This window comes from Lolium perenne, chromosome 3, assembly GCF_019359855.2.
Source record: "Lolium perenne isolate Kyuss_39 chromosome 3, Kyuss_2.0, whole genome shotgun sequence".
Classification (NCBI taxonomy): domain Eukaryota; kingdom Viridiplantae; phylum Streptophyta; class Magnoliopsida; order Poales; family Poaceae; genus Lolium; species Lolium perenne.
The window spans coordinates 306,797,627-306,818,526 of record NC_067246.2 but is presented as its reverse complement, the minus strand read 5'-3'; the positions used below and the strand labels follow the sequence as shown (position 1 = coordinate 306,818,526).

Genomic DNA, 20,900 nt, shown 5'->3' with positions numbered 1-20,900 from the left:
GAACGGCGGTTCAGATGCGCCACATCTCGCCGGCGGCGACGGCCGGAGTTGGCCGGAGTAAATCGGCGAAGGCGGTGGCGATGCGGGAGTCGCTAGAGCTCGGGGGATTAGGGTTTCACGTGGGAGAGAAGAGGAAGTGAGGGCGACCGAGTGGGCCGGACCAGGCCAACGGGGTTGAGCCCAACCCACTCGGGTTCACCCTGACAGGTGGGCCCGAGGGCATTTTTGGCATTTCATAAATGCCCATTTAAGTAAAATCTTTCACATAATTTTATAAAATAAATATAGCTCTAAAAAAATAATTAAAAATATGAAAACCACTCAGGATAAAATTCTCTATCATAATAAAATATGAAATGGATTTTTTGAAGACAAGCATTATTAAGTCCTAATTTGATGATTAAAATAATCATTTAAATCACACCTTATATCTTCCATAATGAAAATAAGTCCATTAATGCTTTTGGATTTTAAAAACACCTTGACAACATTTCAAGGTTGTATTTTACCCTAAACAGAGTACCCCTAAATCATTCTTAGTATTAACCTCTCACATGAAATGATAAAAACACCGGAAGGGGGGAACAACCCTAAAAGCTGAATCATGCATAATTGCTTCTTTAACCATTGCCCTTATCGGACAATGATGCTATTTTTCAGCAACAGAGGACAAGAGCCAGTCCACACCATCCAACTGCAACACTTTGCAGTGTTCAGGCAAGTTCATCACTTGCTCATGTCATTTGAGTATTTTTATCAAATTACTTGTAAAGTACTATGTTTATCACTATTGCATAAAAAGCAAAACCACTATTTTCATAACTATGAATATGACTAAGTGGTGGGCAATGGAACCATGGATTGTGTTGATATGGTGGAGGTTCCATTGCAAGGGTTTTTATCCATCTAGGATTAAACAACAAATGTCGTCCAGTGATTCTTGTGCCGTAATAACCGTGTTAACCATAAGATCTGGAGTGGGACGGAATAGTCAATCGTATTTCCACCTCTTGTACATCAACGGATGCGCTTACCGTAGTAGTTGTATCTTGCGAGAACAACCGGAGGGTGGGGATCCCATTCTAATTCCCCACGGTAATGCGGTCTATGATGGGTTGCAGCTACCGGCGAAGGAGTTTATGGTAGAGCCCAGAACTGTTGTCGCGGTCGGGGTCCATCCTTAATTGGTGTAAGAGGACCGGCGAGGACCCAAGGTCGAGGTATGCAACAAAGGGTGGGTGTGCGAGGTAGCGGAGGAATATGATTGGCTATGACCTTATACCGAGCCTCACACCGAAGGAAGTGTGGACGGGAAAGCTGCCCGGTTGGCACCAAGGTTAAGATCTCTTATGGGTAAAGCAACACACCTCTGCAGAGTGTAAATGAATCGTGACCTGTCACTCCCTGTTCCGGGATTTGGAACTGCGAACGCTGCCGAAAAGGAACTCCATGAAGTTCTAGTAAACCGGTGAAGGCTGACGGACATAGTTCTTTGGAATAAAAGCAACCTATTGAAGAAATGTTTATCAAAACCTGCATTGGTATTAGACTTTCTGGTCTAATATCGTAGCTAGTGCATTAAACACCTCTTTTCTATAATGAACTTGTTGAGTACGCTCGTACTCATACCACTCTTAAACCCCCTGCTTAGACTGTCTGAATCGACTGGAGGAGGACAACGACGACCCTGAAGGAGCCGAAGTCATCGGCTATGAAGAACCAGACCTCTCTGGAGGTGTTGAAGGTGTAGACTACCTCATAGTCTACGGAACCGGGGAAGGTTCCGGAGGAGAGCACGTGTAGACCTACCAAGTAGTAGTAGTAGTATCCGAGCAGTACGAACTCTTAGTACTTAACTGCTCGAGGAGAATAAATGTACAACCTAGTAAGACTCTTATATTGTAAGCTAAGTTGGGTTCGCCTCGAACCCAGGAGTATCCCTCTTAGGACCCAAGAGGAGCTTCGAGATGATATGTACATGTTGCTTGTAATAATAAATGAATGAGTTATGGACCTGCTATGTTCTGTTGTACTACTCTGAGGGATGTAATATTTGCGGATTGGTACTTCGTGAATGTTATATCAACGACTAGCATACTACAACATGCAGTGGTATGCAGGGTCACCACAGCTCACTAGGCGAGATGTAGGCCGGTGGTGGTGAGGGCACCAATTGATTTCCTTCAACCCGCCCATCATCCATAGCTAGCTTGTGATTGACATTTGCGCCCGAGCTCAGTTCTTCCCCATTCCCCGCCTTGGTTTGTTTCTTTAGTAGGCTCCCAGCCATATCCTCAAGTTCCTCGCCCGCCCCCCTCGCTAAACCAGCCTCCTACGAGGATCTTTTCTTGGACGAGTTGGTCGTTGGCTCAGCAGGAGCCTTCGGCTTCCACCGACACACCGTTCATCCTGCATTTGAATTCTGGACACCACCATTCATCCTTCCACCACGGTAGCCTCCAAATCCTCTTCCACCACCAGCAGATGTTCTCATCGGAGTGCGAGTCACACGCATTCCTAGAGTACCAGGGAGCGAAAGCGCCTCCTCATCTTTTAGCGAGGCACCAAACTGCAAATCTTCCTCTGTAAATTCACCCGTGCCACATTTCATGTATTCATGGTCCATAAGTCCACAGTGTTTGCAGTGACGCGACATTTTTCATACTTGACTTGTAGGAACATCCTGCCTTGCCCCTCACGCTTCAGCGCAGTGAATCAGGTGAGAGCTTTCGTAGAATCCAAGCTCACCCTTACCTTGTGAAACTCCCCAGCTTCCGACGACACCGCCATCATTTCCACATCCAGAACTTCCCCCATCCTACTCGCCAACTGTGTGATAATTTCCTTTGTGCGGTCGAGGGGTGGTATGCGTTGGATCTGAATCCAGACATGAACCCTACCTGGCACCACAGAAGGCACCGTCGTCGTCCCATCAAACGGTTATGTCATCAGTGATGAACCTCGAAACAACCATGGTCCCTCTTCGATGATTCTCTTCTAATCTCCCAGACACCTTGCTTGCACCGTGCATAGATTGTCTTCCACAAGCGCGAAAAGTGACCTCCTGAGCCGGGTTCCACGCTGTTGTCATGGCCCTGTTCAGCGATTCAGAGCTAAAACCCTTGCGGGATAAAAGCTTAGTCGTCACCATCCACTTGACGTCGACAGATTCCCAACCTCTCCCTTTCCTAGGAAAACGCCGTCGAGCTCCGAGTCATGGAGCTTTAGATTCTTTAATTAGGAGCTCTCCCACATCTGCCTTCCTCCCCATCTTCCGTTGTTCACCAGCGTTGGAGGACTCCGCCGCCATCCCCCGGTTCCCTCAATTGGATCCACACCAAAACCCTAACCCCAAAACTTGACCCACCAAGGCTAGGAATCTAGGCAGCCGACCCCTTAGTCAGCCCGAGTGAGGAAGAGAGGGGAGAGAGATCCTCGGCATCCCGATCAGGTCTATTTGTCCTCCGGAGGGTTATGCCCGCCGTAGTCGCCCAAACCCTAGGTAAACCCTAGGTCACGTCGTATATATATAGATATAGGTGTGAAAGGATAGGATAATTTTCACATCGAATCTGCCCCAAATCCATTTTAAGATACTATCCATATTCGATTCTAAAAAATCAATCGGATAACTCCGATTATGACGTGGTGCTCCGGATATGGTATAGCAAATACTACGTAACACGCAGATATGGATTATCCAAAATTAAATCCAAAAAAAATAAACCGAATAGTCTGATTTTTAAGTCACAAGGTAAGGCTAATCTCACAATGTTACTGGTAGTTATTAAATTGTCGAATCCATTTGGCGGCGAGCATGTTTAGATCTAAATTTCTATCAATACCTAAGGAGTAGCGTTAACCAGGGACGGTGGCCATCAAACGAAAAATTAGTAAAAATAAGTCAGTAAAATTAAATAAATGAAAAAATAAATAAATAAGAAAGTAAGTGGGGACGAAAAAGAATTATCAAACCATATTCTTCCTTCATCGGGACGACACTGAACGCAGCATTTGTTCGGACGAGCGGGAGAGGTTTTCGAAACGGAAACGGCCGTGACCAGGTCCGCGTGCAAAGTACGCGAGCAATTTACGCGGGCCCACCGCGAACCGCATCGCCACCGCACGCGATCCGTCTCCCGAGCACGCCGTACGCCGCTCTCGGTTTCCATGCGGGCCACAGGGTTCCCGCGCAGGGAGGATCCGGACGCCACGCGACTATCCAACCGGGCTCTGGGTCGCCGCGCTATAAGCTTGGGCTGGCCCTCAGGTCCGCCCGCCGGTCAAGCAAGCAGGGACTACTCCAGTCGTCTTCCTCTCCTCCGCGGCACAACTCGTCGGATCGCGCTTCGCGGGGGGTCGAGAGTAGGAGATGTCGGGCGTGACGGCGGACGAGGACAAGAAGCCCGCCGACGGCGGCGTCCACATCAACCTCAAGGTCAAGGGACAGGTCCGATCCTTATCTTTCCCCTATCGCTCTGCAAACTTACTACTGCTCTTTTGTCTCTTTGCGGCGGAGATTTTGGTTCATCTACCGGTAGTACTGATGTGGTACGATTTGGGGATTGAGATGGCTAGGATTAGGTTAGCACTGATTGGTAGTATTGCTGATTATTAAGAGTTCTCAGTTTTCTGAGACGAGGCCTAGATTCATGGTGGCTTATTGCTGGGGTAGGCCCGATTCCCGTGTAGAGTAGAGGTGCTGTATTTCTAATGTAGTTTGGTTCACTTGGATGGCTGGAGTCACCAACAGGGTCGATATAAATTAGCGTCCTTGTTAATTTCTTTGGGGCAGCGTCGATCTTAGATTGTATATCTCTGCCCCGTGGCATCATACCAAATGTTCAGTTATCAGTAGCCTGTAGACAAGCCTAGATGCTCTTGTCGGATTTCCCCCATTGTGCTTCATGTGCTTGTGTTGCTGCTGGTGACTGATTGCTTGGCAAAACTGATTAATATGGCGATTCTTTATTTGTCCTAATGCATCGTATTGTTTGATACTTATACTTCAGTGTGTTGCTTGACATAAAAAGTCCCATAAACTTTCTCTGTTTAGGCATCAAGCTTCATTGTGGTGTATGCAAAGTGACTGTTATTTGTGTGTCTGCTAATGCCTAGTTCTCTAACACTTTTCCCCCTTTGCTTTGCAGGATGGCAACGAGGTTTTCTTCCGCATCAAGAGGTCCACACAGCTCAAGAAGCTGATGAACGCCTACTGTGACCGCCAGTCTGTGGATCTCAATTCCATCGCGTTTCTGTTCGACGGTCGTAGGCTCAGGGGTGATCAGACCCCTGATGAGGTATGTCGGTTTACTTTCCCTTCAACTTGCTCAACCATAGAACCTTTTAGCATTCCTTCAGTACATAAGAAGATTTGTGTTCTGTTCCTCATTCCCTTGTTTGTGAAATGTTTCAGCTTGAGATGGAGGAAGGCGACGAGATCGATGCGATGCTCCATCAGACTGGAGGGTGCCTGCCTCCTCCTTAGGAGCTTCCCGCAGCCTCAAATGTTCTGGGTCTTGCGCTACTACCTAGACTAGAGTAAAATGTAAGAAGTGAAACAACTTGTGAAGCTCTGGTCTTGTGCCATAGCTGAGGGGGTTAGGAGCTCTGCCGCCTGGCTGCATTCGAGAACTGTTACTGTCGTGACTCGGACTATCCATCGCTTAATATATCCATCCTTGTTGTTGCCAGTTCAGTTATTTGCAAACTGTTTTGGTTTCTCATAGCCAGGCTAAACTGTTTTAGATTCTTCTTCTCTCAAGCCCGTAGTCCTTGCATCACCGAGATTTCTGTTGCCCTGCCAACGATTTAGCATACCCAGTTTGTGCAATGGACACAGTGGTCAAGCCTCACAAAAAGAGTGCTTGTTCTCCAGCCTAAACACTTATTCGTATGAGTGCCAAAATTTGTTCGGCAACAAGATAAGAGCATCTCCACAGGGACCGTTGGCACTCGTTCCTGCCGTATTAGGAGGAGCTGCTGGCATCGGTGTTCCCGATAATAATCCCAAAAAAATTAATAGTGAACATAAATCAATTTGAAATTTCTCATTCAATTTAGGACTTTTTACAAAATTTGAATGAAATTTAACTAAATCTAAACTAAACACTAGATCTGGCTAAAGTCTAGGGCATGTCGGTGCAATCGTCACCATCCTCTCTGCTGCCGTCCTAGAACAATGAGAGCCTGCTCCGGGTTCGCTGTTGACATGCCCTAAATAAACCCTAGATTTGGCTAAAGTCTAGGGCATATCGGCGCAATCGCCACCATCCAGGATGAAGAAGCCTCTTGGTTCGCTCGACACAAATTGTCATATTTAGTGAAAGTTCTACCGAAATGTCCCATTGAAGATAAAAAAAATGACCATAGTTTTGCCCCATTTATCATTCAACACATGCTGTTGGATAAGTTCTACATGTTAGGTTGATGGGCTCTATTTTCACTATATGATGTAATTAGTGTAAAAAAATGTACTCTATTTTCACTACAAAAGGTGAAATTCACTCAAAAAATGTGGAAAATCACATAAGGGCGGCTTGTAAAAGATAGAATGCTTCTTTTTGTTGCAAACATATCAACCCCATAGCCCAACACCTCCTATTACAAGATAGTGTTGGTGGGCCTGATCATGGGTGGAGTTTAAGGCTCCTCGCCTCGAGTGATTTTGATGTTTTAAAAATCCAAAAATCATGTTTATAATTTTTTTTAAATCTGGACATAGTCAGTGATGTAACCTACAAGTATGGAAAATATTAATGTATTTCCTTTTATATTGTGGGTTACAAAAAAATGAAAAATACGTGGAACTAATTATGCATATTTGAAATATCCAAATTTATCGGGTTTGTCTTTTTTGTGTTGCCCACCGTACAAATAATTTCCGTTGAGATTTTTCATGCTTGTAGGTACATCACTGACTATATCTTGATTTAATTTAAGATTTTCTAAAACTTATAACTATGTTTTTTGAATATTTAAAAATAAAAAGTTGACTTGGCCTTGGGAGGTAAAAACGTTTCGTTGTTTTCATTGCAAACATAACAATGCCATTAGACAAGCCCAACACGTCGCATAGCAAGATAGTGTCCGTGGGTTCGTGGAAACTACACTATTACATGAAAGAAAAAGTCATCTATCTAAATACAGGTGATTCAATGAACTCCAGTAAAATTTCGTGTATAGAAGATAAACATAATGTTTTTTTAAAGCTCCACGTACGTAGAGTACTTTGACATACACCTTTAAACATAAGGTACGAGTGCCCAACTTTTAAATTGATAAAGTCATACGACCATTGATACAAGGATGTTGCAAGCAGCTTACAACACTACGCACACCCCAAGCACACAAAGATAAGAAACAAGCTCAGCTTGAGGTGACGAAGACCTCCACACTCGAAGCCTAGCCGAAAGTTGATGGCAGCAGAAGATTGGCCGGACGCCATTGAACCAGCACCAAGTGATCATCTTCAAGTGACTCAGGGCGTCGAACCATCAAACGAGGAGCTGTTCACCCTTGAACAAGGAGAGGCCATACTGACCAGGAGACCAACACAGAAGGATGCATCACAAAGCCCTTCTCGTAGCGACGAGCATACCAAAACCGCGACCAACACGAATAGGGACCAACCGAGACGAAAGGGAAGCTAGAGGCAGAAACAGCTCACGAAGATGCAGGGGAGCCAAGCGCAGACGACCAGCACCTCCAGCAGCAGCCCCCACCCACAGAACCCACTAAGCCCGGCTTCACTCAGCGGCAACCACCGCCCTCAGACGGCGCCTCCAAGGAGGGTATAACGCCTATGGGCGTTGAGATAGTGTCCATCGAATATAGAAGAACTTGCAAATTTTGTCAACATTTTTGTCATGGACCTATGTAAGTCTATCTTTGGCACATATGGCAAGTCTTGTCACGGAATAAAACACCTCCGCAAAGCCATGGATATTGATTAACCGGATAAGCAGCATAGAGAAGAGGGGAAGTCTCCAAATACACCGTTTCAAGTTCAAATTTGAGTTTGTCAAGTTCGAATTTGAGTGTAGAATACGAACCAAACACGGCTGATCGTTTCTGTTTCACACAAGGCAGCAGGGCGAGGCGACTACGGCAGCAAACCGGATAAGCAGAGCCCAAAAGGCACACGGGGAGGTGGGTGGGACCCACCCGACGGTATCTGTTCGTTTCCGCGTGCAACTCACGCACGGCACGGCCCACGAGGAGACCGAACCGTCCCGCGCGCGGCCCACGAGGCAGGGTAGCGGGATCGCTCGCGGACGTGACACCCCGTTATCAAATCGAGCTCTGGGCAGCCGCCCTATAAGTTCTGCCGGGTCCGCCTCCCCTCCGCCGGCACAACTCAAGCGCGACAAACCCCAGCCCAGCTGCGATCGATCGCCGGAAACCCTGCCTCTGCTCGCTCGAGGCGGCGCTGCGGATTCATCTTTCGTTCGCGAGCTAGCGAGCGGCTGCGGAGATGTCGTCGGCGGGCGGGGAGGAGGACAAGAAGCCGGCCGGCGCCGACGGCGGCATCCACATCAACCTCAAGGTCAAGGGCCAGGTCTGCACCACCGTCCCCCACCCTCCCCTTCCTCCTACCTACCACTTCCAAGGTTGCGCTCACCCCGATCGCCACAACCTAATCGTCCAATCAGTGTCTCGATTTGACTAGGATTCTTTACTTGGGCAGCTGCGGTCGTTCTAGGTTTCGATTACTACATGTTTCATACGCCTACGGGATGATAAGATTAAACAGCGAATAATGTGTAAAAAATCAAGATTTCACCACTTCTCGCATCTCGATGCTGAATTCTCTGTTATTAGAGGTAGACAATGGTGAACAGTAGCAATACAAAACACTGGAATCTGCGTGCTAGCATAATGCTTTTAGTTTTGTCTGCTAAACTATGCCGGAAGCACATTTGGCACAACATGTGATCCTGTCTGTCAGCACAAGTTCTAATTATCTATGCTAGTTTTGGCCAGTTTAATGTGGATCGGTTGATCTGTGTGAGGTTCATACGAATCCAACTTTGCTCATCTGAAATATCTTTTGCTGGATTCGTTGGAAGTGCCCAAGGGGTAGTTACTCTTACTATGATGTGTCCAACCATTGTAGCTCTCTGTAGGTTGTGTTGCTTGTGCATGTATTTTGTTATCGCAAGGTGGGATTTGTTGTTTAGCAAGTACGATCTGATGTTTATATTTTTTTATCAATGTCATAAAGTCAAGCATAATTGTAAGTAACGCCGTGCTTCGTTGTCAAATAATAAGCTTATTAAATGCAGCATGTGGTTGGGTAAATAGGTCTCATGTGAACAACTATGTTACTGTGCACATATATGGTACATGGTTAACTGCTTATATAAATAAAAGAAAGTGATATGTCGTTTGTCACTGTTATTACTAGTTGTGTAGCTTGAAGTCAGATGCAAATTGTGAGGAATTGTATTCATTTAACTATTCTGATAATAGTTAGATAAATTCATGGCGCTTCTGTTAACTCAATATCTGCAGTGTTAATTCAGGCACTGGTCAGTACTTGGTTGTGACCAAGACTTCCAACCGAAATAGTGAGACTTTTGTTTCAACACAATACCTTATCAGTATGCATGTATAATGATCGAGCCCTCTAAATGAATAATGAGATTGTTTTGTCTGAACTAAGTCTTACTAATATACATAGATATTTGCTGATTTGTCAATGTCCTTGTATATTTACTGATTTTACAGTAGTATTCAGAAACAGAGTTCTTGTAGCGACCTAGCCCTAAAAACAAAGTAATGAGATTGTATGGTTTGAACTATGTACTATCAATATATATTTATATTTGCTGATTTATGAATATGAGTGCATATTTGTTCATCTTTAAGTAGTATTCCCCTCGTCTATAAAAATTACCGAAGGTTTGTCCAAACTTAGATGTATCTGTACACAAAAAAGTGTCTAGATACATCTGACTTTAGACAAACTTTTGACATCCTTTTATGGACAGAAGTAGTATTCAAGAACTGATTGAGGGCTTCTAATGACCAAAACCTCCCAATGAAATAGTGATATTGTATGTTTTGAACTAAGTCTTATCAATATTCATTTATTTTTGCTGATTTCCCAATGTGAGTGCATATTTGCTTATATTTAAGGTAGTATTCAGAAACTGGTTGAGTGGTTGTAGTGACTAAACACGCCAAATGGAACAATGAGATGTATGGTTTGAATTAAGTGTTATGAATATACATTTATATTTTCTTATTTATCAATATGTGTGTATGTTTGCTGATTTTTAGGTTGTATTCTGGAACTGATTGAGTGTTCGTAGTCACCAAACTCTCCAAATGAAAGTCAGATTGTTTGGTTTGAACAATCTCTTGTGAATATGCATGTGCATTTGCTGATTTATCAACAGGTGTTTGTATATTTAGTGATTTTAAGTTATTCATAAACAAAGAACATCATAGTGCTTTTTTTGTTGTAGTGGTACACTTTGAAAACACGCTCTCTTATTATGTTGTAAAAGTTTAGATAAGGTAATGTTGAAGACCCTTGCCCTAGGAATAGTACTGATTGTATGCACTGCTTTCAGTTTGTGAACTTTTTCTTGCTAACAGTTGTGAATTCACCAAGTTATTTTATATGTGTATTTAGTGATTTGCTTAGTTTATTACCTCAATGCCTAGTCTTACATATCTGACCAATTATCTGTAGGATGGCAATGAGGTGTTCTTTCGTATCAAGCGGTCCACCCAGCTAAAGAAGCTGATGAACGCCTACTGCGATCGCCAGTCCGTTGATATGAATGCCATTGCATTCCTGTTTGATGGCCGTAGGCTTCGTGCTGAGCAGACCCCTGATGAGGTATGCGCTATTATTTTCCTGCAAATTCCTGAACTAAAAACGCTGCACTATAACCGAGAGTCCCTATAACTTCTTGCATGTTTGCTGTTTCAGCTTGAGATGGAAGATGGTGACGAGATCGACGCCATGCTTCACCAGACCGGAGGCTGCCTGCCTCTAATTGCGTAAAGAAGATGCCGCAGCCTCTTCATTCTCGGCCTAGGAAGACTCTAATCTATCTTCAGAGCTTATGAATGGAAGTCTAAAAAGAACTTGTGAAGCTTTGGTCCTGTCCCTTAGCTGAAGGACATTAGGGAAGCTTTGTCTTTTTAGTAGTAAGATGATGAGTACTTGAGCCTGTCATGACTTGTTTATCCACCACTTAATATATCCATCCATTTATCCAATGTCTTCCAATCTGTTGGCTTTTTTTTGTCAATCAAAGCTTCTTTGTTTTGTTTCGTGTTGCTTTGTTACCATCCTGTCTGCCCTGAGGATGTTGGGCACATTGGATGTAGCTGATTGAGCCCTTGGCTAGTCACTCAGTGTCCTGTTCCAGGCAAAGAACACACAGCGGTCGCGAAACTGCAATTCAGTGTAGTTATCTGTGCACAGCTTAAGAGCAGAAGAATTTGGTATGTGTATCACAGTGTACAAACTGTACAAGGTGTCTCAGTGTCCTGTTCCAGGCGAAGATCACACAGTGGTCGTGAAACTGCAATTCAGTGCAATTAGCTGTAAATCCTGCAGCTTAAGAGCAGAGAATTGTGTATGTGGATCACACAGTGTACAAGGTTTCCATAACTTCAGGAATTGATCTGGTGAAGCAAGGTGCCCAAAGGGACACATTGGGTTCCCAAGATGGAGCTCATTCCCCCATATTTTTTTTGGAATATAGCAGACAACTGCTTAAGTTCATTGCTAAAAGAACATACTGGTCACCAAATGAAAAGAGAAAAGGGAGGAGGACCTTGTTCCAGGAAACTACGGCTTACTCTAGCACTAGCAGCATGAAGTGCCTTAGCACTTGCCAGCTTCCAGTCAGCAATCTCATCGTCCACTAGGGTCATCATTGGTGTTCATTGCTCGTTTATCCACCCTCTAATATATCTATCTGCCCAGTGTCTAGATGCTCCCAGTGATCTGAAGATTGTTTTTGTCCATCATGGGTTCTTTGTTTTGTTTTGTATTACTTTGCTTTGTTGACTGTCCGTTCTGCCTGTGAACGTCGAGCACACGGAGATGTACGAGAGTAGTTTCGTGTGGCTGCATTGGAATTCGAGTGGCTACTGTTGAGATTTTGTAGGATAACCCTACTGCCTGGGTTTCTTATTATAAACCTGTAATTATGTTATTGGAATACTTCCTCCTTGTCGAGATGTCTGGATGTAGCTCTATGCCTGTTGCTGCTTTGCAGGCCGCCTGGGGGAATCTCTCATGCGAGTCGTTTAAGAGTGAGCTTGGTTCTTCCTCCGCCTATGGCTGGACAACATATTAGCTGAGACCGTTTTGAATTGAAGGATTTTCGTTTGTCCTTTGGAATCAGATAGATCATAGACGAGACCCCCGAAATTAATGGATTAAACTTTTGCTGTAGTTGGGATAATTATAACGTTGTATTTTTCAATAGGGTGTCAAGGTGGGATCTCACTATTAATGTATTTTATCTTTTCTAGTTTTAAATTTTGTGTCAAAATTTACACTAGAAAAAGCAAAATATAGTACAAGTGAGACTTAGTTGGGATTCCACTTAACATCCTATTTTTCAACAATTTCAGAAAATTACAAGTGTTGTACTAGTATTGCAATTTTTACAAAACTTTTCAGCTGAAGGACACTAGGGGAGGTTTGTTTACTAAGATCCGTGTACTTTGGCTCCTGATGATTCACGCATACCTCGCTTACCATGCCCTAACATATCCATCCATCCCATCATCCTCCCGTAACTCTCAATGATCTAACAAGATTGTTTTAGTTCATCGAAGCTTAAGTGCTTTGTTTTGCTTTGGTGACCCTCTATTCTGCCTGTCCTGTCTACGTCGAGGATACGGAGATAGAGACTACTTATTTTGTGTTGTGTTTAAAGAGAAATTTCTAGATCTAGGTATTCCTGAGCCTGATATTATTTTGTTTGTGATTAATCTTCTCTTTCTTAATAGATGGTTCCATTTTGCTGGTCTCACAGCGAGCCACGTCATCGTTTTTACCCCACGTACATACAACGTTGTAACCCACCACGTCTCCGTCGTTCCCTCCTTGACCCGGGTCAGTGCACGAGTCTAATTCAGTTTTGTTCCGAGCCACCATGGCACCATCAGGTTCACATGCAGCTCATTAATACAGCAGCCCATTACTTCCCCCATAATATTTTCTCTTACTAATCTGTATTGACCTAGGCAACATCGTTTTCGTCTTCTCCATAAATCTCTGTAACAGCGCAATCTCTTTCTCTTCCCCATGATCTCCACAAACCATTGCCATTCCGCCATTTAAGACCTCTAATTTTCCTGGTGGTCTACTTAATCCGTCCACTCCACATCTCCAAATCTCCCACTCCGCCCTCTGCTTCCTCTTCCAAATTTTGATCCATCTCATTACCCCAATTTCATCGGCAGCATGCCCTCTCCCGACAGTTCAGCTGCTCCAGCAAAGAATGTATATGCAGATTTTCCTATCAACGAGGGTGGTTATTCTGACCTTGACCTACTTCGTCTCGGTCCGGGTATGTTTACATGGTATGCAGAATCCCAATGCTCAAGTCTTACAGAAGGGTGAAGATGTTCGGTACTGTTTCGAAAAGCACAAGAGTACCTACTTGCCCATTGTTTTCTGTAAAAGTATATGAAAGAAGAAGATTGGAAGGAGGCGAGATGGCCATCAGGCTCATCCTCGACCTGTATATATATGCTGATTACTTGTACAAGGGATTACACGGTTAGCATCTACAGCTGGCGTTCTTATCTAGCTAACAACCTCAACATCTATCTCAACAGCGCTAACTGAATACACAATCCTAACTGTCTAACACGCCCCCTCAATCTGAGCATGGTAAGCTCATGTTAAGATTGTCTCTGAACTTTACAAATGATTGTGTAGCAAGAGGTTTAGTTAGAACATCCGCCAGCTGATCATGGGTGGAAATGAACCTGATGTCAAGAGCTTTGCGTGCAACTCTCTCTCGAACAAAATGGTAGTCCACCTCGATGTGCTTCGTGCGTGCATGGAATACGGGATTTACTGACAAGTATGTGGCGCCTAAATTATCACACCAAAGTATAGGCGCACGACTCAAATATATCCCCAGTTCCTGCAGCAACCCCTGTATCCAAATGATTTCAGCCGTTGCATTCGCAACAGATTTATACTCCGCCTCGGTGCTTGAGCGTGAGACAGTGGGCTGTTTTCTAGAGCTCCATGCAACGAGATTGCCTCCAAGAAATACAGCATGCCCTCCTGTTGATCGGCGATCATCTGGGCAGCCGGCCCAATTAGCGTTGGAAAAACCACTCAGCAAAGTTGAGGACGAGCCATGAAGAGTGAGACCAAATGACAGTGTATGCTTGAGATATCGAAGAATACGTTTGACCGCTGACCAATGTGCATCTGTAGGTGCCTGTAGAAATTGGCAGACCTTGTTAAAACTGAAGGAAATATCCGGTCTGGTCAAGGTTAAGTACTGAAGAGCTCCCACGACACTTCTGTATCTCGTCACATCTTCAGAAGAAAGAGGAACTCCAACATATCGTGACAGCTTGTCACTTACTGCCATAGGAGTACTCACTGTCTTGGCTTCAGTCATATTCGTCCTTGCTAGAAGATCTGAAATATACTTTTGCTGAGAAAGATGCAGACTGCTACGCTGATGCTTAACCTCAATGCCCAAGAAATAACCAAGGTGGCCAAGATCCTTAACAGGAAAAGTCTGACGCAGCTTAGCAAGAAGATGAGCAGCAGCTTTGGCAGTTGAGCTAACGACGATGATATCGTCAACATAGACTAGCATATATATGGTAATACTGTCATGTTTGTAAACGAACAGTGACACATCTGCCTTTGACGGAATAAATCCGAGCTCCTGCAATCTGCTGCTTAGTCTAGCAAACCAAGCTCTGGGTGCTTGCTTCAAGCCATAAAGTGACTTCTCCAACTTGCAGACATGGTGAGGAAAACGACTGTCAACATAACCAGCGGGCTGAACCATATAGACATCTTCCTCCAGATGACCATGAAGAAAAGCATTGTCGACATCCAATTGCCGCATTTGCCACCCCTGCATCACAGCGAGAGATAGAATGACACGAATGGTGGTTGGCTTGATCACTGGGCTATAAGTGTCATCATAGTCGATGCCGTGACGCTGTTTAAATCCTTTGGCGACAAGGCGTGCCTTGAATCTATCCACCGACCCATCTGGCTTGCGTTTTACCTTGTAAACCCACCGACTGTCAATGATGTTGAGCCCTTTCTGTGCAGGAACAAGCCTCCAAGTTTGATTGCGCTGAAGTGCTGAGAACTCGGCATCCATTGCTTCCTTCCACTTGGGATTCAGAAGTGCGGCACTGACAGAAGTAGGCTCAGTATCGGATGCACGGGCAGCTGTGTAGGTGACGGTGCCATCAGTCCGTCGTTTTGGCACAGATTTACCAGCTCGGAGGCGAGTCTGCATCTGGTGCACGCGATCAGGTGCAGGCGGTACTGGAACAACCAGCGACGAAGTCGTCGATGATGGTGCAGGCGAGACAGGAGGCGTGTCTGCTGCGGGATCTGCATGGGCTGAATCATTCGTAGTTGGCCCAGTAGGCCCAACATGAGGCCCATCATGGTGAGGTGCCTAATCGACGTGAGCAGCACGGGCGTCGATCGGCGCTGTTCCTGCAGCAGGAAAAAACAACAGGCAATTGCACATCTATACGGTCATTAGTACAAAAAGCAGTACTGCCAAGATCAAGGAGAGACTCGTATGTGTAGACAATGGGTTTTTCAGAGGGATTAAGCCGAGAGAATGGGAAGACACTTTCGTCAAAGATGACATCACGAGAAATATAAACTCGCCCAATTGCCACGTCCAAGCACTTATACCCTTTGTGATGACCACTATACCCGATGAAAACACACTCTTTGGATCTGAAGGAGAGTTTCCGAGCATTGTAAGGGCGAAGAAGAGGCCAACAAGCACATCCAATGGTTTTAAGCATATTGTAGTTTGGTTTAGCCTTAGCACCAAGAAGACGCTCAAGAGGTGTTGCATTGTCAATAACACGAGTTGGCAGGCGATTAATGAGGTATGTGGCTGTGGAGAAAGCTTCATCCCAAAATTTCATGGGCATGGAGGCTTGTGCTAAAAGGGAGAGACCCGTCTCAACTATGTGCCTATGCTTTCTCTCGGCTGATCCATTCTGTTGGTGGGTGTGGGGACAGGAAATTGTGTGAGAAATTCCCATAGAATCAAAATACTTATGAAGACGACGATATTCTCCTCCCCAGTCAGATTGGACACCCTTAATTTTATGATTGAGAAGGAGTTCAACTTGTTTCTGAAATTTATAAAATATCTCTTCAACTTCAGATTTGGCATGAATGAGATAGACCCATGTAAATTTACTAAAGTCGTCTATGAAGCTCACATAGTATTTGAAACCCCCAACAGATGAAATAGCTGGTCCCCAAACATCAGTGTAAATGAGCTCAAGGAGAGAAGTGGACACATGTCTCGAAAGAGAATAAGAAAGCTGATGGCTCTTAGCAAGTTGACAGGCATTGCAAATATTTGCATGCTCAGAATTATTACAAAACGATAAATTGTAAAGTCTCAAAATGGATTGAACTACTTGAGATGATGGATGTCCTAGGCGCCGATGCCATTGCTCTTCGCTAATCCTAGCGGTGAACATGGCACACTTGAGGGCGCTTATTTCTTGTGCCTCAATCGGATAGAGGCCTCCCCTACACCTGCCGCGGCTTGACGTTCTCCTCGACACCAGATCCTTGATAAGAAAATAGTAAGGGTGAAATTCAATAAACACACCATTATCCTTTGCAAGTTTATGGACAGAGAGGAGATTTTTGGAGATTTGGGGAACACGAAGGACATTCTTAAGAACAAGAGAATTGGCAGCAGTGCTAATTGAACTTTGACCAGTATGGGTAATGTGCAAACCTGCGCCGTTGCCGACCTGCACGCGATCGGTGCCATTGTAGCCGTCGCGAATGTGGAGGCGATCTAGGTCGCCGGTGATGTGGTCGGTAGCCCTAGAGTCCATGTACCAGTTGGTGTCAACCTGGTAGGCAGCTGCATGGTTGGTGGAGTGCTCCTCCTCGCCGCCGTATGCGTGGTCGAAGCGGCTGTAGCAGCGTAGGGCAATGTGCCCTACCTTGTTGCAGATCTGGCAGACGGGGCGTGGTGCACCATTGTTGTTGCCGCCGCCACGCCCTTGGCCACGGCCTCCATTGCCGTGAGCATTCCCCCGGCCTCCATTGCCGTGGGCGTTGCCACCTCCATTGCCGCCACCGCGGCCCTGGCCACGGCCACGAGCGCCGTTGCCTCCACCGCGGCCTCCAGGATGTCCACCATGCGCTCCTTGGCCACCGCCACGTCCCTGGTTGCGGTTGATGAAGTTGGCGGAGGAGCCATGTCGCGACCCCGGAGGTCAGGGCTAGACAAACCCAGATATCACATCTGGCATAAGCCTAACCTAGATCTCTAGGGCCTACAGGGTGAGAATCGGTAACACAACAGTGACTCTACGACTGAAAGCAAATATATTACAACTCATAGCAGAGTTAAGATTCAAATTTATTACACGCAGAGGTCACTGACCACAATTCAACAAGCAACGGAAAGCAAATTATGTTATCTAGATAACAAGACTGCAAAGGGCCTAAGAGGCCATAACATAAGGCGATGTCCCAGCCCATAAGTCTCAGGCTGCCGCCTGAGGAACTCCGATCTACTCGTCGACGTCGAGGTAGAAGCCACCATCAGCTGGAGGAATTTCCTCTGAAACAAAGCATGCAAGGCTGAGTACAGGGACTCAGCAAGACTTAGTACAACCTGTTAGCAAAGCGGGTATGCGAGGCTTTATGTGGAGCTTATTTTGCGAAAAGCCAGTTTTCCTTTGTAAACAGGAGGGAGCAGAAGCTCGTCTATTCAGACCATTTTCAAAAGGGGTAAGAGGGCGATATCAACTCTAGCTCTAAGATCATCATGTTGAATCCACCGAATCTTCATCATCACCTGAACCTATCACCTAGGATCACCCCCTCGACACCCTGAGAAGGGATCCTTATCACACATTGACATCAAGTTTTACGATTAGGTTCAAGTTGTCTATGATCACAGAATCCATCACCAAGTCGTCCGTAACCGTGGACACGGCTTTTCGAAAAGATTTACCCTGCAGGGGTGTACAACTTTACCCACACGCGCCGACCGACTCTTAGTGCCACTAGATTAACACACTTCCTTGGTGTGCCGGCAGAGGGTGGTCGACCAAAACCTTTCCCTTACTTCGCCTATCCCATGAGTCAAACTAACTGGGGAGCTCCGTCATCGTAGGTAGCCATTCTTCGAGGCGGTCCCGGTCATTGTGTGCAGGGGATCCAGTTCAATGCCTCCAGCATCCTTCACCCCGGCCACGCCCTGTATGATGCACTTTGAAAACCTTTTCCACCTTTCCCCATGCGTATGGCAAATGGAACTCGCAAACTAATTGACTCATGGGTAAGCTAGGTAAGTTCGGGCCAAGGGGTTCCCATGGGCCCCGTGTGGTCGTACGCTCGCCTTGGTTCCGAAGGCGAGAACTCAGGTCCTAGTATCGGCGAGAACGAGTCAAATCACCACATCCCCATGTGGCGGCCCATCCAAGCCTTTAGCATGTTTATTAACATCATCACTGATCTTACCACGTCATCCTGTCAAACTAAGTTCATTCGTAGCTCTGATTCATCAACCGGATGGATCAGACTTCAACAGCTAAGCATGGCTAAGCATAACACATATACGGCTCTAGCGATGCGAACAAGCTCAGACCTAGTTTTGCTGGGAGCGGTGGATCAGTAACTCTGGGCTACAAGGATGGAATATGCACACATAGGATATCTAGAACTGCCGATAAAACATATTTGAAGCGGATGCAATATGTAAGAACCAGAAGTAAAGCATTTCGAAACCATATATGAACCAGGTTAGGGCTTGCCTTGTCCCTCGTTGTTCGGGTGCTGCTCTTCGGGGGCGTTGATCTCAGGCTCGCGTTCGGTCCCTATCGAGAAGAACCAAATACCGGAAAGGAAGAGCACAATCAAGACAAGGTACAATGCAATGCACATAAAATATGATGACATGTCATATTAAAGGGGTTTGGGTAACCCTAGGTGCATCGATGGAAATTAAAGGGGTTCGGCTTCGAACCCCGACATATGAGAGGGGTCAAATTAGGGTTTCTACTAAGGCTCATATTTAATTGGTTCAAAGATGTATGAAACATGGATAAATAATTAGGAAATGTTTTTCTGATCATTTTGATATATAATTTTATATTTTTCTGATTTAAAATGAATTATTTATGAATTTCCCAAGTTTAATTCATTTTAAATCAATTTCAGAAAATTATATAAATAATAATAAAGTTGGACCCACATGTCATAATTTATTCTTTTCCAAATATTTATGAAATTATTAAAATTCTGATAGATGGGGTCCACCTGTCAATTTATTTCCTATTTAAATAAATACAGAAATGATTTACAGAAAATGGAAAAAAACTATAAATGACGTCACGCTGACGTCATGATGACGTCAGCGGCGCCATGGCTCCCTGTGAGCTCTGGCCGATTTGCAATCGGCCGATTCGGGCCGTAATCGGACGAGCGCGCAGGGGGGAAAGGGATGGCTCGACGCGGCGGGCCGTTTGGTGGCAGCGCCGCCCGCTTTTGGCCACCGGAGAGTGGCCGGCGGCGAGGTGCGGCGGAGGCCGGGGCAGTAGCCCGTGGCGGCCATGGCTAGAGGGCGAGAGGGAGAGAGGCGAGGGGACGAGGAGGAGCAGCAGCTCACCAGGAGTGCGACGGAGTGGTCGGCGGTGGCCAGGGGAGCTCGCCGGCGGCGGAATCGACGGCGGAAAGGGGGCCGGCCGGAGTTAGGGTTAGGGTTGCTGAGGCTCGGGAGAGCGCGGGAGAAGGGGATAGTGGGGACTAGGGCTTCGGGCGGCGGCGACGAGCTTTTGTAGGTCGCCGGGGGCGGCGGGGCGCATCCTAGCCGGCCAGGCCATCGGGTGGCCGGCAGCTCTCTCCGAGCAGCCTTGGAGGCGCGGGGAAGACGACGGTTTTGCAAATACCCCCCTGTGGGGAAGTTGGGCTGAGGTGGGGTGCGGCCTGGGCCATTTGGGCCGAGCTGGGCTGCGGCCAGAGAGTGAGAAAGAGAGGGGGAGGAAGTGGGCTACGCCCAGGGAGAGAAGAGAGGAGGGTTCTCCCTCTATTTTTTTTTTCTAGTTTTCTTTTTCTATTTTTATTTCTCCAAATCTAACCCAAATTCAAATCTGTTTTTTGAATTTTGTTTGAAACTCAATTTTCCAGAGAGGATATTAAACACACATGGACTTGTTGAATGACAACAAAACCATGTTGTCTATTTTGAAAAACTTGCAAGATTTGAATGAGAAAGAAATAGAGAATAATTTGCATAATTGTTAGGGTTTGATGCAAATTTTACTCAAATGCAAACTACATGCATGAGATGCACATGATCACTCATTTATTTATAAACACAAGGTTGGGATGTTACAACTCTACCCCCCTTACAAGAATCTCGTCCTCGAGATTCCTAGATTTTAGAAAAGAAGGAAGGGTACTCAGATCGTAAACGATCTTCTCGTTCCCAGGTTGCTTCTTGCTCAGAATGATTAGACCACTGAACTTTCAGGAACTTGATGCTCTGACGTCGAGTTTTACGCTCGGCTTCATCAAGGATACGAACAGGATGTTCTCGATAAGTTAGATCCTCTTGGAGGTCAAGAGTCTCGTGATTAACACCACGGATAGGATCTTTGAAGCAACGCTTGAGTTGGGACACATG

General features: G+C 45.6%; 2 protein-coding genes across 2 annotated transcripts; both read left to right on the top strand.

Moving 5' to 3' along the window:
• The first annotated feature begins 4,270 nt into the window (after window positions 1–4,270).
• Window positions 4,271–5,698, top strand: LOC127345352 (small ubiquitin-related modifier 1). Its single transcript, XM_051371819.2, has 3 exons — window positions 4,271–4,450; window positions 5,151–5,300; window positions 5,417–5,698. Exons 1-3 carry the CDS (start codon window positions 4,373–4,375, stop codon window positions 5,486–5,488), a joined length of 300 nt encoding a protein of 99 aa, XP_051227779.1. The 5' UTR covers window positions 4,271–4,372; the 3' UTR covers window positions 5,489–5,698.
• Window positions 5,699–8,340: 2,642 nt separating this feature from the next.
• Window positions 8,341–11,241, top strand: LOC127345351 (small ubiquitin-related modifier 1). The gene is made up of 3 exons (XM_051371817.2): window positions 8,341–8,560; window positions 10,706–10,855; window positions 10,949–11,241. Exons 1-3 carry the CDS (start codon window positions 8,477–8,479, stop codon window positions 11,021–11,023), a joined length of 309 nt encoding a protein of 102 aa, XP_051227777.1. The 5' UTR covers window positions 8,341–8,476; the 3' UTR covers window positions 11,024–11,241.
• Window positions 11,242–20,900: the final 9,659 nt, after the last annotated feature.